Raw genomic sequence first — 17,517 nt, forward strand, 5'->3', positions numbered from 1 at the left:
CATAATGTTTAATTTAGATTAACTTCTTGCATAAATTCATCTACACAAAAATTATATGGCTACATAACACTGGCAGTGGGTTTTTTTAAGTAATAAAATAAATGGCTTTGACTCCTCAAACATAATTTTAATGAGACTATCTTTAAAAGTAATACTTAGACCACAAGAATTTTATAAGGGCTGAAAATCCTTTCTTTTAAATATAAGGAGTTGGTCAGTTTTATTATTGTTCTTCTGCAGAACTATCCAATTCATCATCTCCTTGTAGATCAGAATACTTGTAGAATTTTTTATATTCATAGTAAACTTCTTCCACTCTCCTGTAGTTTTCAAAAAAGTTAACGGTATTAAACAAAGTTTAAGCAATTCAAGTTTCTGTATTTTTCCAATTAAAACACAGCTATCATGCAAAGATAAATGTAAGAAAATAATCTGATTCAAAGTAGAGACTAGTGAAAACTCTCCAGGGCATAGTCTAGGTCTTTCTATATGTTTGTACAATACCGAACACAATGGAGCTTTGGCACTGATTGGGTGTCCTGGGTGCTACCAGAATAATTAAAATAATACAACTACAGTAGCATGTAAGCACACACTATTCTTGATATTATGGGCCACAAGCCTTCCCAAGTTCCACCACCTTTCTGTGGCTAAGGTGGCATAAAGGGGCTGGATATTGTCTGTGTGTGGCCAGCCAAGCTCTCAGCTGGCATAAAGCCAGTGATTCAGCAACTACGCTATGGCCCTCTGCAGCTTTGCAAGGGGCATGACTTCAGCACCAACGCACTCTGCCAATTCTTAGCTAGTTTATGGCACCCTGACTCCCTGGCCGGTGCTTAATTTGTGCCAGGGCTGAGCCTCAGCACCTCTAGGCTTGGCAGTTCATAGCCCCAGCACCTTTGGGCTTGCTATATCAGTTATGAATGTAAAAACATTGCTTTAGCACCTCTTCCATTACAAATTAAACACTGTCCCTGATAGTCCACCCCACTGCTCCTGTGCATGCAGTGAGAGCGGGCCCTTTTCCCTCTGACTGACCCATTAACTCTGAATATTGATAATTCAGTGCCAGCATTTTCTTCACTTACTGCTTTTGAAAAAAGAGGGAGAGAGAGACTGAATCGTATTATGTCTGATCCAAAGGCCACTGAAGTCAGTATGAACCATTCCCTCAATTTCAGTGGTCTTTGGATCAGGCCTTTTACGAGTGCCTCCACAATCTACAGTAGAAGACAACTACCTCATTCTAGTGGTTCCAGGGTGCGGAGCTTGGTTTGTGTGCACTGTGCAATGCTTGCTTACAAATATTCAGAACAAAGGGTAAGAGTTATCCAATCAGGCAAGAATCATATATGACTGTGCCCAGGCATAACAATTCAATTTTTTAAATATCAAATGCTATCTATAAGTTGCTCACAAACGACAAGTCAAAATGCGAAGAAAACATTCAGTAAATTGTTTCAGAGTAAAAAAATAAAAGAAACCTCCAAATCTGATGGTGGATAATTTACAAACTGAGAAAGTGGAGAATTCATCATTCGAGTTATTCTTTGCCAATTACTCAGGCAGCTCTATCTTCAAACATCCTACTAAAGTGAATAGGATGTAAGCAGTAAAAACCTCAAAGGAACTATGTCAACTTACATCAGCTGAAGACCTGACCTGAGGAGTCTGAGTTTGTTTGGGTGGTAGAGAAGTCACTGTAAATGGTAATATTATCTTAAGTTGTGATTTCTTTTATTTTGATTGATTGATTGTTGATAGGATACATACTTAAGCAACTTTAAGTTAATGATTTTTTTTTGTGGGGAAATGTATACTGCATTAAGAACCATTCTCACTGTAAACACAATAATGTTCCCATCTTTAGACATTGAGTGAAGACTGCTAGTTTCTTTATTTTTCTGGAATATAATATGGACTCTTGATCAAACAGCCCTTCGTTTCTATTTCCTTTTGGGGGATCTTTCTTCTAAAGTTCACCTTTCTTCTATTTTTTTCTAAATATAGCTACAGAAACAAAATAATGTGTTATAAAAAACAATACAGGTGTAGTTTGTTAGCAGTACTAATGGACAGAGGGGACTAGCAGCTGATGGGAGTGGGGAATAAGAGCGGATAAAACTTGAAGGAGCTGGTGGAGAATGGAATTAATTTGATAGGCTGATTGTTACACTATAATGTAGTATATAACATTTGGAGTCTGGACCCTAGACCATCTCATCAAATGTAAGACTGAACAACTGAATTTTCATATTGGATCAGAATAAACATATATAGCCCAAATTCTTGTGTAATTTTGGTACACTGGAAGAGGTCTTAACACCTATTCTTTTAGCCATAAGGTATCGTGGTCTTCCATTAGCCCCCTCCACAGTAATGTAACAAATGTAGGCGGGTGGGTCCCAATGGAAGGCTGTGACTGACCCCCTCAGGGAAGTGAGGAGTTATCAGAGGGGCTGTGGCACCACAACTGGCTCTCATGTGAAATCTCTGCTCTTCTGCTCACTGCTTCATGTAGTCGGTCCACTGCAACACATTTTTAAAAAATGTATGTATTTAGGAGGTTGACTATTCTCTCTGCAGTTGCAACACATCTACCCTCAGCTCTAGCCAAAACAGACTGAAGTTTTTCAAGTGGATGGATGAGCAGTTTCTGTGGGATTTAGTTTGTGCTGATTTAGGTTTATGCGGCTGCTTCTCTCCGTTATTACAGCAACATATTTTTTACTTAAATACAGACAGCCAATTTTAAAGGAATCCCCTTGCCTAAACCCTTGCTACTAGCTTTAATGTCATTAAATGTGGAGAATGCTGAGGACAGTACATCCCCTCAACAAATCAAAACATTTGACAAGTAAAGTAATTTTTAATAAACTTAAGCATGGTGCAGTTTAGCAGTACATCATTATATGTGACAGTATTGCCAAACATTATTGTGAATAGACCAGGGAAATGCAAGAGTTATCAATCCTTATCACTCTTATTACCTTTCAAAAAGTCTCCAAATTCTTTATTTAATCTCGTAGAAAACTCACTTTGTGCTCCATATGTACATATTCAACACCGTCATTGTGCGACTCTATGGAGTTTTCATTTCTTCCCCTTTTTATGTAGATATTCTATTTACTTGTTTTGTATCTCCTCAGGGAGATGGCAGAATGGATATTGTTGTCTCCCACTGCTCTGAAGTTGGCATCAGATATTAGAGCTGGTCAAAACATGGTTTCCCCACCCCCTGCGCACACAGAACATTTCAACTTTGAGATGAAAAATTGAAAACTGAAAATTTGCAGGTGTAAACTGAAAAAAATTGATTTGCAAATGTGGCTGCAGTGCTTTGTGGGAGTTGTAGTTTGGGTGCTTCAGGTCCCCATTCTCCCTTATGGGCTGGAATTCCTGGTGAGATTGTATCTTTCATAATGCATCAGGGTCTCTTCTCTTGCTAAGGGTTATTCTTGGTCATGGTGTATCATGTGCGATGTAATGCAGTGTGTGTGTGTGGGGGGGGTAACCTAGAGGAGAATTGGGGCATAAGGCAACTAAAATACAACTTCCATGAGGCACTCCAGCAGCCTTTCTGAAGTGAAAGTTTTCAGGTGAGGTTTTTTTGTGGGGTTTTGGGTTTTTTTTTTTTTTTGGACAAAAAGTCAAAAATTTCTGGAGAAAGTAGATATTTTTCACCTACAAAAAATCATTGACCAAAATCCCAATTTTCCAGCTGATGGGATTTTTTTAAACCAGTCCTACGAGGTACTTAAATAGTCAAAATGCCCTCATCAGGATGATTGAAGTGGAGTGAAAGGCACTGTTATGTGGTACTCTTTTTTTGAGGGTGGTGGGCAAAGAGTCAAGTTCACAAGAAGTACCTTCTCATCTGAGAGAAGGAAGGATATAGACTATTGGACAGGATGAGTTTTCTGTGAGAAGAAGTCATGTGCGATTGGTCTTGTAGGCATCTGCATGGTGTGCATAGTATTCTACTCACCAAGGATGAATCCAGACATAATGGCTCCACTCACAAATTCTGAATAGAGGAGGACTTGAACAGCACATAAGAATTGCAGCCACTATAAACTGAAGCTGAGTGTCTCAGTCAGTCTCTCTCTCTCTCTCTCTTTCACACACACACACACACACACACACACACACACACACACACACACACACACACACACAGCATGCTTCCTATACCAGGAGGCAGTGTTGTCCACCTGGAAACCTTCAGCAATGTGTATGTGACAACTGCTCTCTCTCTCTCTCTTGGATGGAAAATGACTCTCAGAATTCCTGCAGGATTTCCAGTTGACTACTTCTGTTCATAGGGAAGGTGTGTATTGTGTAGCTCTCCTCACTGTAACATCTAATACATTTTCAAGACAACAAATTGGCTGATGACAGTGGTGTCTCCAACAGTCTTCTGGCAGTGGTGGCCCTGAGGTACTGAGCAGGCATGCTCCTGTGTGTTACTCTGGTCAGCCCAAAGCCATCATGTGGTAGCTTCTAGAAACCATGTACCATGATGGTTCCTTGTATCACTGGACTACCTAGATGAGGTTAAGAAAGGTTGTCCTTTCCTCTGAGGCTCTTTGCCAAGGGTATAAGAGCCTCTTCTTTCTGTGAGCCAGGACAGGCCTTGTCCTCCTTGTCTCCCTCAGCAGCACCAGCATGTACCATCCTAACAAAGTTAGGTGTTGTGCTGAAGCCACCATCTAGAAATGTCAGACCCAGGATGCATCTCTGTCATATGTTTATCTAACCTAATGCCCTCTACCAGCCCAGCTGTAGCCCAAAAGATCAACAGCTAGTTCTCGCTCTCTCATCATGTTTTCTTGGATGCTTAGGGCTTTTAAAAATCAGTTAGCAGTCAGATTCCTAGGTGTGTGATACACAGAGCTACCAGTGAGTGACTGACAAAGAGAATAAGTTACTCAGACACCACTTACAGGTTTAGTCATGCCCCTGCCATAACAGAATCGCCAACAGCATGGGGCCCTTTGAGCAAACATGAAAATCCTTATACAGCACCCCATCCCGCACTCTGTAGCAGTAAATAAGGGGTCCTCTAAGGTACACAACATGCTCTGGGGACTTGAGCACAAGCAACAATCTGTCCTGAAGAACTGCTACATGCCCAAAAACGTGTCAAGTCCTATGGGAGTGCATAGCAGGCCATTTGAGCCAATGTGAGCTTTTGAAAATATTGGCAGCTGAACACAAGTGGACAAGGATATGGGAATTTTAATAAGTTTGGTTTAAAGAGAGAGGATAATAATGCCCACATTCTGCTAGCTGTCCACTAAGACAACTGAGTTCGTACACAAAAAGTTCATAATCTAAGTTTAATAGATTTACTTCTGCAGGCAAGGCAGTGCTATGAGAGTGTTTAAAACGGTCTTTTCTCAACACAATCAATAACGATTTCACATAAAGATTGGTTCTGTTCCAAAGATTTCTTTAACAGCTTCCACAGGACTCTCAAATGCCAAATAATATTTTATCACTGTTTCTTATTTTACAACCCCGCCCCCATCTACTTCCCCTAAACCTGACTTTAGCCAAAGGTTAACAAACTTATTTAAACTTCAAACATAATATAATTCTGAGTTAAGGTTAATAATGAAAACTGACACTGCATATCCATGCATTCTTTTTTGGGGGTCGGGGGAAGAGTGTTTCTTTTAAACAGGGAGTATTCTACAGCTAGGTTGATAATGACATACAATTTCAGCATAAATTACAATACTTGCCATATCATCATCATTGTATTTGCAAAGCATGTGAGAGAACCAGTTACTTACCTCTTTGATGGCAGGATCCATATTAAGCTCAGTTTCTTCCAGGTATTGGTCAGTTGATCAGATGAAGCCGTTGACTGTGTTTCTCCTTGTATTAAGGCCCAAAGAATTTGTATTTAACAAGTAGAGTATTTTTTCTTAAATCACTTTGATAATGAGATACAATAATTTGGCCATGAGACACATTTGGTGTACTTCAGTAGTCTGTTCTGCCCCCACAGGCCAGAACCTTGCTTTCCAAAACTGAGAAGAACCTTTGGTCTCTAAAGCCACACACCATCCAAACTAAAGCCCTATCATTACAAGGTAAACAAAATCCCAAATGAAAAACACCACAAATCCTCTAATCTCACAATATGGGCACCATAAGGTTATATGGTCAGGAGCATACAAAGCTTTTCCCCTGACTGCAGGAGTATCAGCTCACTACCTCCAAATGGTGACACCTAAGGTATAGGGGAGACCACATCCTCCAGAACCAAGGCCCCAAACAGCAAAGCAGCCATCTGCTTGAGTTTCATATGCTCATTCCACTTCTCACTGCAAAGATTACCTTGACTTGCCTGCCTACTCCAGCACCTTTACCAGACCTCTATTGTACAGACCATCCCAAGCTCCTTCTTTGCTCTCTCTGTTAGGAGTCCCATGATAGATTTTTCCTCTAAATCCAAACTCTGGAGAACCTGCCCAGAAAGCTGAAGCTGCTACTCTGGAGACAGGGAACTTATTACACTCCCCGCCACCAGTCCTCCCAGCAATCCTAACTGTCCTAGCCTCCAGTTACTAGAATCCTGCTGGACTACAACCCCTAGGATGCATTGGGTTCTGGGCTGAATTTGATACATAAGAGCACAGACCCTTGGACTGCCCTCAGAAGGCCATCGCAACCTGCTGTGGTGCAGAGGGGAGGCTTATCAATCATTTTGAAATTTGTGTACAGATAACATTTAAGGAATTATTTCAGAGTAGCAGCCATGTTAATCTGTATCCGTAAGTACTCCTGTTCTTTTATTTAAGGAATTATGTATCCACTGAAATGATATTCTCAGAGTCTTGGAGTTAAGGTAGATAACCAGGAGATGACGTCTTAGGTTCCTTTCAAGACAGACAGTTATTTCTCCATTTGGTCATGTGTGTATTGAGCATTGTCTGTCACACAACGGATGCCTATCTGTATACTGAGCCCAATGCCAGTCAAAAGGTTGCAAAGCCAACAAGACAGGAAATTTAAAGGAAGAAATACATGGCAGGAGGGGATCCTGTTCACGAGTCAAGACAATGGATTGTGAGGATATAGCTAAGAGTGCAGAGGTACTCTAGCTCCTTCACCTAGGAAACAAGCTAACCATGTCTGGTCTCATGTAAAAGTGATTATAGACTGCCTGGCTAGAAAGCACTAGGAAGCAATACTTTATTAGACATGAAAGTATCTTATTAATAAAGTCTAGAATCTAGAATGCAAATTATTATTTTATTTTATATGTGACTCTTTCTTTCTAGTACTATTTCTTGCTGTCACTGGAATCTCTATATTTGTTAAATAAACTTACTTGTTTTTACTATAATCAGTACATAAGTGCTGTATGTTAAGTAGAGCAGTGATCTGAGGTATAACTGGTAAGGTGGTGTGTACTGCTTTTTTGGAAGCAGCAAATCTGTAAACACTGCAAGTGGAAGAGGGGCTGGATGTTCCAGGAAGATGCTCAGAGGACTCGGAAGTTGGAGTGTGCCTATTATTAACCTGTAGAGAAAGAGTAGGGCCTGTGTAGGTCTAGGGACTGCCTGTGTTACCCAACCAATGTAGTTGGGGAGCTGACAATCAGCAGGCACAGACAAAGTTTCCTCATACTAATAGCACGTGGTAGCAAGGTGCCTCACAACCTTGGGTACCTCTGAGAAGCATCACACTAGTAGAGTTTCCTGCCTCTCCGGTGGGTTTCACAGTGTAGAGGTATCATCTGACCTTGAAATAAGAATTTGCCCCACTGTGTATGAGATTAAAAATTAAATATTATGTATTAATTTTATTACAGAAGCTCCAAGAAGCCCCACTAGTGGGCCAGGACCCCATTGTTCTAGGCACTGTACAAACAGAACGAACAGACCCTGGAGCAAAGAGCTATTTTTAATTCTTTTTTCCAAAATACCGAACTGCATACCCTGCAATGAGGATTATTTTGCTTTCAAGACTCATTTCACTTGGGCTGAGATCATTGTGCTAAATTTCACCTGGGAAAAATAGTTTAAGAGAATTACTAGAAATCTTAACCTTTGTTCTGTCGTGCTGATAATTACCATAAAGAGCTGTCTTCAACATTTTTAAAATGAAATATAAGGGCAGCTCTGTAGTACTAGGACTGGTTAATGTGTTAACCTAACATTTGGCTTTTCTCATATGTCAAGTATTTTAGCAACTAGAATTATAGCAGTAGAAATACAGCACATTCAGTTTCGTATTTCCTTCAGTCTTATTGCAGGTACTGGAATCTAATATGACAGTGAGTAATATAAAAGCCCAAGGGCTCAATCCTGCAAGGTGCTAAGACCCTCAACTCCCAGTGAAATCAATTAGTTTCTACATTTTGACTCAATGCTCATTCAAGAAAACTCCTCTTAACTTCATCAGGAGTTTTCCTGAATGAGAAATTAGTAAGAACCTGAAAATTTGGCACAAGGGGACTTGTGCTTTCTCAGCACCTTGTGGGACTGGACACCAAATCCTGCGCATGTAGCTGGGAGAAGTCAATGGGGCTACTCGCACAGAAAATTTGGCCTAGACAAGTGTGCAGCAGGCCCATAGCAAAGCTAAGGATAACCTCAGTGAAAATAAATTAATCCAGGACTTCTTTAAAAAACACCCCAAAACAGAATGGAACAAAAATAACTATATTAGCTGCAAATTAATGGTGTACAGGGCTCTGGGGTTAGTTTATGTAATTTGAATAGAAAGCGACACATTAACCAAGGCTCCAGTTTTAACCTCAACTAATTAATACACAACATCACATATTTAAGGAACAGATACCTCCACAATTACTCATAATGAGTAATATCTCACACTGAAATTAGTCCCACTAAAATGAATTTAATTTTCACTAGTAATAGCTAAAGACTGGTTACCCATATTTCAGACTCCATGCCTCCACTATTGTCCACACACAGAGAAGAAGCAGCACCCATGGAAGTAATCTTCCCTCCTCCACCCTCAGCACTTGAGAACCCCTGGGTTTGGGTTCCACGGGGCTGAGGCAGGAGTTCTCCTCTTCCCAAACCTCACAAGTGAATAAAGTTTGTTTCTAGAGGCAGTTGTGGCTAGAGGAACCCCAAGCATGTGCTTCTAAGAGCCAATGAGAGATTGGTGGGTCCAGGTAGGAAAGGAAAGGCAAGCATTATCTGTATCACCTCTTCCCCAAGACCTAGACAATAAAGGAACAAAACCTTTTACTTCTGTGAAGGAAAAATTATGTCCCTAATGAAATAGAAGTGCAAGTTCAAATTTATGGATTTCCACTCCCTTATCTGGGTTGAGTTGGGGATTGTCTCTTCCTGTACGCCTGTATATTGTTTACCACAAAGGGGCTCTGACTATATTGAGGCCTCCAGGCACTACTGTAATACAAATAATACTAATATACAAAGAATGGGAAAAGATTGAGCCATTAAAACTGATTGTATCTATAAACTTTTGCTGGTGAGAGAGACCAGCTTTTGAGCTTACACAGAGCTCTTTTTCACATCTGGGAAATGTACTCAAAAGTTTGTCTCTCTCACCAACAGAAGTTGGTGCATTAAAAGATATTACCTCACTCAGCATGTCTCTAAAATCCTAGGACCAACACAGCCACAGCAATGTTGCATACATATATCTATAAACAGTATTCTGAGTACAGAAGAACCACCATATGCTGCACATCCACTTAATATTGAAGATTAGCTAATTTACCCTTTCTACTCCTCAGGTTTTGCATTTCAGTGTATGTTTAAACATTATTACATTATCAGTGTCTGCAATATAGCGTATGCCTGCTGTGACGTTGCACTCAATAGGTTTTATGGGAATATGCTAATGAGTGTGAATTTAATGTAACTGGAATACGCTTCATGCAAAAGGTCTCTTGTAAGGTATCATTACAAAGGTTATAATCTACTGAGTGTGTTCATCCTATTTGTATGTATGTACCATTCTTCTATCTGAAGCTAGAAATATAAAGTAAAGTACTATTGTAATTATGCAAAGTGTGGGCCATTGATGATGGTTTCGAATCTTGATGGCTCCCATCGACTAGGACAATTGGTTGTAAATGGCTCTGTTTACTTGCAAGCCTTCCTGTGTTCCTGTAAGCCAGCCCAGGGAGAATGGAGGCTTGTGGGGGGGGTCTCACAGGACATGTGACCATGTCACATGATGCTGAAATCCATCTTAAATCTGCTACTTTTCCATTTAGAAGGAGGGGTGGGGACCCAGAGCAACAAAAGATTCCCGCCTTGGGCCAAAGCTATAAAAGGGAGTGGCACAGAACAAAGGGAGCTGCCAGTCATGAGAAATCCCCTAGTTACCACCTCAGCTGGAACTAACAGGGACTGTCCCAGGGGAAAGGATTCGGCCCAGACTAGGAAGGTGTCTAATCTGTGAAAGCAGCTTATTGGAACATCTCTGAGGGTGAGACTTTACCTGTAAACAGTTTCTTAATGTATTAGGCTTAGACTGGCATGTTCTGCTTTATTTTGCTTGGTGACTTACTTTGTTCTGGTTTCAGAGTAACAGCCGTGTTAGTCTGTATTCGCAAAAAGAAAAGGAGTACTTGTGGCACCTTAGAGACTAAACAATTTATTTGAGCATGAGCTTTCGTGAGCTACAGGTCACTTCATTGGATGCATACTGTGGAAACTGCAGTGCCACCAAAGGTGCCACCAGACTCCTTGTTGTTTGTGTTCTGTCTGTTATTTGTGTAACTTTGTGTATCTGTTAACTGTGTAACTTTCCACAGTATAACTTTCCACAGTATGCATCCGATGAAGTGAGCTGTAGCTCACGAAAGCTTATGCTCAAATAAATTGGTTAGTCTCTAAGGTGCCACAAGTAATCTTTTTCTTTTTTGCGAATACAGACTAACACGGCAGTTACTCTGAAACCTGTCATATTTAGACTGTGAAGTACTGACCAAGCAGTCGTACAAAAAAGGAGGATATGGTAATTTTATAGCAAATGATAAATTGTCTGAGAGTCAACTATGAGATGATGTTTCTGAAAAAAGAAAATGTTACATTGCATGATATTAACAGAAAAAAACATATGTCAAACAAGCAAGGAAATTGTTCTGCTCTGTTCAGTACTGCTGAAGCTTCAATAGGAGTACTGATTAGATTCAGGATACATTTTAAAAAAAAGACAAATTGGAGAACATTCAGATGAGAGCAACAAAAGTGATAAGGTTTGGGAAATAAGATTGATGAAGAAGGGTTTATTGCTTTTTTCAATTTTATAAAGAGAATTAGGCATATTCAGTACACCAGATAGACTGGGGGGAGTCAGACAAATGGAAATTTTGCTCCAGTGTGAAATTTCCTCATTTTATTTTTTTCTTTAATAACTTTAATAAAAAAATAAGCAGTAAACATATTGCAATAAATTTCTAAATTATTGTAACATAGAACTGGATAAGGGTGCCTTAACTGTGGGATCCAACTCCACAGCTCTAACACATAGCATGTATGTAACTAATATATACAAATAAATAAAAATAATGTTAAGGTTTCAAAATCAAGCATTAAAGTTTGGAAATGGCAGCCCTTAATGCAGCATGCCCCCTGGACCCAGACTTGTTCAGGGAAGACATCGTCTGCTCCCTCCCCCAACTCCAGGGGCACTAGGAACCAGTTGATATCTCCCAATGGAACCATATTGAACCCCAACTTAGGTCATTAGAAGGAACTGGAGCTTTAGACCCACAGCATAGATTTCTACCAGGTGTGATAAAGGAGTAAACAAGGGAGGAAAAAACATGTAATATAATATGATAATACTCTTTCCATTCCACTAGTTTCTCAGGAGGATGTTAAACAGCAGTGATTAAAGTTAGACATTTTAAAATCAGCAGGTCCTGATAATATGCATCCAAGAATTTTAAAAGAGCTATGTAAGGAGCTTGGTGGACTCTATATGTTCATTTTCAATAAGTCTTGGAACACTGAGGAAGTTGCAGAAGACTGGAAGAAAGCTAATCATAGAATATCAGTGTTGGAAGGGACCTCAGGAGCTCATCTAGTCCAATCCCTGCTCAAAGCAGGTACAATCCCCATATTTTTTTTTTGCCCCAGATCCCTAAATGGCCCCCTCAAGGATTGAACTCACAACCCTGGGTTTAGCAGGCCAATGCTCAAACCACTGAGCTATCCCCTCCCCCCTAATGTGCCAATATTAAAAAGATAAACATGATGATCTGGGTAGTTATAGGCCGGTCAGTCTGACATTGATCCCATGCGAGATATTGGAGAAGCTTACACAGGATTTTATTAATAAAGAAGAAAGACAATATAATTAATGCCAGTCAACATGGGTTTATGGAAAACAGACCCTGTCAAACTAACCTGATGCTATTGCAAGTTTGTTTGATAAAGGTAATAGTACTGATGTAATATACTTAGACATCTGTAAGGCATTGGACTTTTGACTGCATGACATTTTTGATAAAAAGCTAGAACAATATAAAATTAACCTGTCCCACACTAAATGGATTAAAAACTGGCTAACAGATAGGTCTCAAAATGTAACTATAAATGGGAATCATCAAATGGGTGTGTTTCTAGTGGGACCCTACCAGGATCGTTTCTTGGCCCTATGTTATTTAACACTTTTATTAGTGACCTGGAAGAAAACAAAATCATCACTGATAAAGTTTTCAGATGACACAAAAATTGGGGGAAAAGATAAATGATGAAGAGCACAGGTCACTGATACAGAGCAATCTGGATCGGTTGGTAATCTGGGAGCAAGCAAAAACTAGGCATTTGATGGAAAACTTTGCTCCAGTAGCCTCCATTTGTTTGTCTTTATTTTTTCCCCAAAGTGTCTTTAAGAACCCAAAAAGTAATGGGTAGGATAGCCCAACCCCTCATTCTTTTGCCCACCAGCTAAGCCAGCTAGTCAGCCCAGTTATAACACTCCTTTCCCGGGAAGCAATGACACACACACGGTTTAGAGGGTGATGTGTTTACAATCTGTAAGTACCTATATTGGGAACAAATATTTAATAATGAGCTTTTTCATTCTAGCAGAGAAAGATGTAACATGATCCAATGGCGGGAAGTTGGAGCTAGAGTAATTCAGACTGTGAGAATAATTAACCATCAGAACAATTTACAAAGGGTTATGGTGGATTCTCCATTACTTACAATTTTTAACACAGGATTGGATGTTTTTCTAAAAAAAATGTATGCTAAAGGAATTATTTTGGGGAAGTTTAGGATCTGTGTTATACAGCAGTCAGGGGGTTCTCACAACAAAATTTTTGCTGGTGGCCGCTCTGACAATTTTTCCTAAAATACTTAATTTACTTTAGGAAAAACAAATAAATATGCACATATCCATGTCCAAATAATTGTAATTTATTTATGTAGGGTTTTTTGCAGACCTAATAATAAAAATAATGTATAGTTGTCTGTATTCTTTACTGGATCTAAACAGAATAGAAACACAAATAAGGTGCTTTCAATGTTCTTGTCTTCTGTAGTTGTTTTGCTTTAGGGCTGCTTTTTTATGACTTGCTAGCTAGTAAGTCTGCTTCTGTGAAAAGTGATATTTGTATGTTTGTTAATATCACTTTTCACATTAGCAGACTAGAAGGCAGTGAAAAGTGATATTACCAAACATACAAATACCACTTTTCACAACAGACTTACTCCACCCTGGTAAGCTGGAGGACAAATTAAGCCCTGGATGGGCTGTGGGTAGGGAGGCAGAGGGGAGGCCAGGGGAGGCAGCAGGGCCCAGGGGCAAGTGGGTCGTGAGCCCGGGGCTGGTGCAAGAGCCCAAAGCCCTGCAGCCATAGGATGGAGCCTGCTGCCGTGTGGCCAGAGGACAGAGCCCGCCACCCCAGAGCTGAAGCTGGAAGCCTGAACCCCACCGCCCCTGGGAAGGTGGGGAACTCACACTGGCTACCTGCTCCACTGGCATCTGTGGCTCCACTGCTTCCTCTCCACCCATCACCCCCCAGGAGGCTGTGGCTGCAAGAAAAGCCCCTGCTGGCCGCATGTGGCCACGGTGGCCTCATTTAGAAATGCTTGACTAGATGATCACAATTGTCTCTTCTGGCATTTGAATCTATGACTGACTAGTAGAAGTAGTGGACTGCTGTTCTTTATGTGGGCTGGCCAATAGAACAGGATGACACATACACTTTGCCAGCAGGTTTCACAGCTATTTGCTGATAGCAGAGGCATGTAGACACTCAGAACTCCTGGGTTCAATTTGAGATTGTGGAGCGGAGTGTTCTCTAGTGGGTTCAGATCCTTCCACCCCATGTGTCCACTTTTATCCTACCAGTCCACCCCCTGACCCCAACTGCTCCTGTCTTTGTCCCCTTCTGCTCCTGTTCAACTCCTCCCGTACAACCTCATCTCCTGCTTTCCCTTCCCCATATATACTACCCAGATCCACCCTCCAGTCTGCTCCTCTCCCATCCTACTCTGCTTGCCATCTCTGGCTCCTGCAACCCCTTCAACCGCTGCTCTTCCCTTGTCTTCATCCCTTCCTCATTCAAATAAGACTTCATCCTTCTCTTCCTTTCCACTGCCAGGGCCTCAGCAAGAGTGAGTCTCCCTGCTCGCTGTTCCTGTGTCTTGTGCCACAGGCAGCCTCCTGCTCCTGAAAGAAGCAACTTCATGGACAGTCCTGTACAGCCCTTGAAATCTTGGGCTGGAGCATGCTCAATGCAGATTGGTAGCTAGTTTCTGAGAAGATTCAACAAGCCTCTATTTAGCATCAGTAAACTGAGATTTGGTCAAATAGGGTGATTTTTTCATAGGAATGTCAAAAGGCTCATTCCTTACCCCCCTTGATAAATTTCAAGTCTGTGCTCAAGATTCTCCATTATGTGGTTGTAAGAAATTAACGTTAGCAAAAAGCCATATTTCCTGCTTATCTCATTCTAGGAAATGGCTGAACTGTTTTAACTGAAACTTTCCAGAAAAATTCAGCCTGAGGTAGACAATAAACAAGAAAAGTTTCAGCCCAAATGGTGAAAGCTTTGAAAAGCTTCAGGAAACTGAAAACAAAGGTCTTATAAAAGGAATTTGGGGGTGATCTTAATTATAGGCCATACTACCACCTCCACCTATAGTCTATTAAGGACAGATAAGTATAAGTAAATAAACATTACAATTAAACTTTTCAAACCTGGATGCCTAGTGTTAGGCATCTAAGTTAAAGAGAAACACTGACTTCCAACAAAGTCAATAAGAATTGTGGCTGCTCATTGCCTCTCAAAAAATCAGCCCACTTCTATTTTAGATGCCTAAATAAGGAGTTAGCAATCTAACTCTAGGCACACAGGCTTGAAAATATTGCCCAAAACATAAAGATAATTATTTTTTCTTGAAGGACGCATGTTGACACATTATTATATCCAGTTTGAAATCTGTTTTGCAGGATTGTAACAGGTTTAAACTTTTGTAGGTTTTGTGTTTAGGATATTAGGAAATATTTTTCAGATCTAAGAAGAAATTGATCTACATGGCTCTTCCATTTTGTGGGCTCTTCTATGAGGTATCTGAATGATACCTCCACCTTATGCCTCTGACCTCAGTGACCAAGAACTCTAGACATTGAAGATCCCCATGGTTACATGGGTAACTGATATCTATTTCTCTGTGGAATAAGTCCTGGATTCAGTGTCCTAAAATAAATATAGAAGAATGCCATGTCATAGACCTGCCATACCAACAAAAAGCAATCAGCTGGTAATTCATATGTGACTGTTTAGTTATGTTATTGTAAGCACCTGAATTATGAATGTTTGCAGTCATACCATCTGAAAGTAATCAAGTGGCTTTAATGCACCAAATGTTTAGAGACTGTATTCATTGCCACAAAGATTTGGTTTGTTTTTCAGGGCTTAAAATTTGAAATTTTGAAACTGGGAAAGCTTTCTTTTTTACGCTTTAGTGATAATAGAATTTAATATAATGGAGCTTAAAATAATAATTTGACAGTTAAAACAAACAAAAGATTTTGAACTAGTCTGTAGCCAAGACATCTCAAATTCATATTACTATTTGACAGCTCCTGTAGTCATCTAAGTCATTATAATATTAGGGCTGGCTGTTTTCTCTCATGGAAAATTTCAACTTTGAATAAAAAATGTAATAATTTGACTAAGTCCTCATTTCCCCCACTCCACTTCCACCCCACCCCCGGCAAGGTTCTCATGTCAGGTAATGTCCTGGCTGCACTGTCTCCCTTGCAGCAAGTCAAGTTGCTGCTAACTCTGATGTGTTGGTAGCATCAGAGAGATTCCTCCATCTGCAGCACCAAGAAGTCTGGAGACACAGTTTGTCCTGTGAATCAAGCTTTTCTAGTACTCTAATATGCACCAACGTCATTAGAGTTGTGCACATTGATGCCTGAAGCATTCCCTGAAGTTTTGGAATTGATTGGATGCGGCATTTCAAAGTTGTTGAGTTATATAGAGATTAGGGTTGTCGATTAATCGCAGTTAACTCATGCAATTTACTCCAAAAAATTAACTGTGATTAAAAAAAATCAATCATGATTAATTGCACTGTTAAAAAATAGAACACCAATTGAAATTTACTAATTTTTTGGATGGTCTATATTTTCAAATATACTGACTTCTATTACAACACAAAATACGAAGTGTACAGTGCTCACTTTATATTACTTTTTATTACAAATATTTCCACTGTAAACATTATAAACAAAAGAAATAGTATTTTTAATTCACCTCATACAGGTGCCAATTAAATCTCTTTATCATGAAAGTGTAACTTACAAATGTAGATTTTTTGTTACATAACTGCACTCAAAAACAAAACAATGTAAAACTTTAGCGCCTACAAGTCCACTCAGTCCTACTGCTTGTTCAGCCAATTGCTAAGACAAACAGGTTTGTTTACATTTATGGGAGATAATGCTGTCCACATCTTATTTACAATGTCCCCTGAAAGTGAGATAAGTTTATGGAGGAGACGGTATGATGGGATAACATAGTTTTGGTAATTAAATATTCATGGTTAATAGGCCCAATGGCCTGTGATGGGATATTAGATGGGGTGGGATCTGAGTTACCCAGGAAAGAATTTTCTGTAGTATCTGGCTGATGAATCTTGCCCATATGCTCAGGGTTTAGCTGATCGCCATATTTGGGGTCGGGAAGGAATTTTCCTCCAGGGCAGATTGGAAGAGGCCCTGGAGGTTTTTCGCCTTCCTCTGTAACATGGGGCATGGGTCACTTGCTGGAGGATTCTCTGCCCCTTGAAGTCTTTAAACTATGATTTGAGGACTTCAATAGCACAGATATAGGTGTGAGGTTTTTTCAGGAGTGGTGGGTGAAATTCTGTGGCCTGCGTTGTGCAGGAGGTCAGACTAGATGATCATAATGGTCCCTTCTGACCTAAATATCTATGAATCTATGAATTTGCATGGAACTTTTGTAGCCAGTGTTGCAAGATGCCAGATATGCAAGGTGCCAGATGTGCCAGA

The 17,517-nt window shown here is 40.1% G+C and overlaps 1 protein-coding gene across 1 annotated transcript in view; it reads right to left on the minus strand.

Moving 5' to 3' along the window:
- Positions 1–223: 223 nt before the first annotated feature.
- The window catches only part of LOC141986246 (uncharacterized), a 46,264-nt gene continuing 28,970 nt past the window's right edge, over positions 224–17,517 (minus strand). The window contains exon 3 of the mRNA XM_074950548.1: positions 224–320. Coding sequence (XP_074806649.1) covers positions 224–320 — 97 coding nt within the window. The remainder of the gene's footprint in view (positions 321–17,517) is intronic.

The sequence above is a fragment of the Natator depressus genome, chromosome 4, assembly GCF_965152275.1.
Source record: "Natator depressus isolate rNatDep1 chromosome 4, rNatDep2.hap1, whole genome shotgun sequence".
Taxonomy (NCBI): domain Eukaryota; kingdom Metazoa; phylum Chordata; order Testudines; family Cheloniidae; genus Natator; species Natator depressus.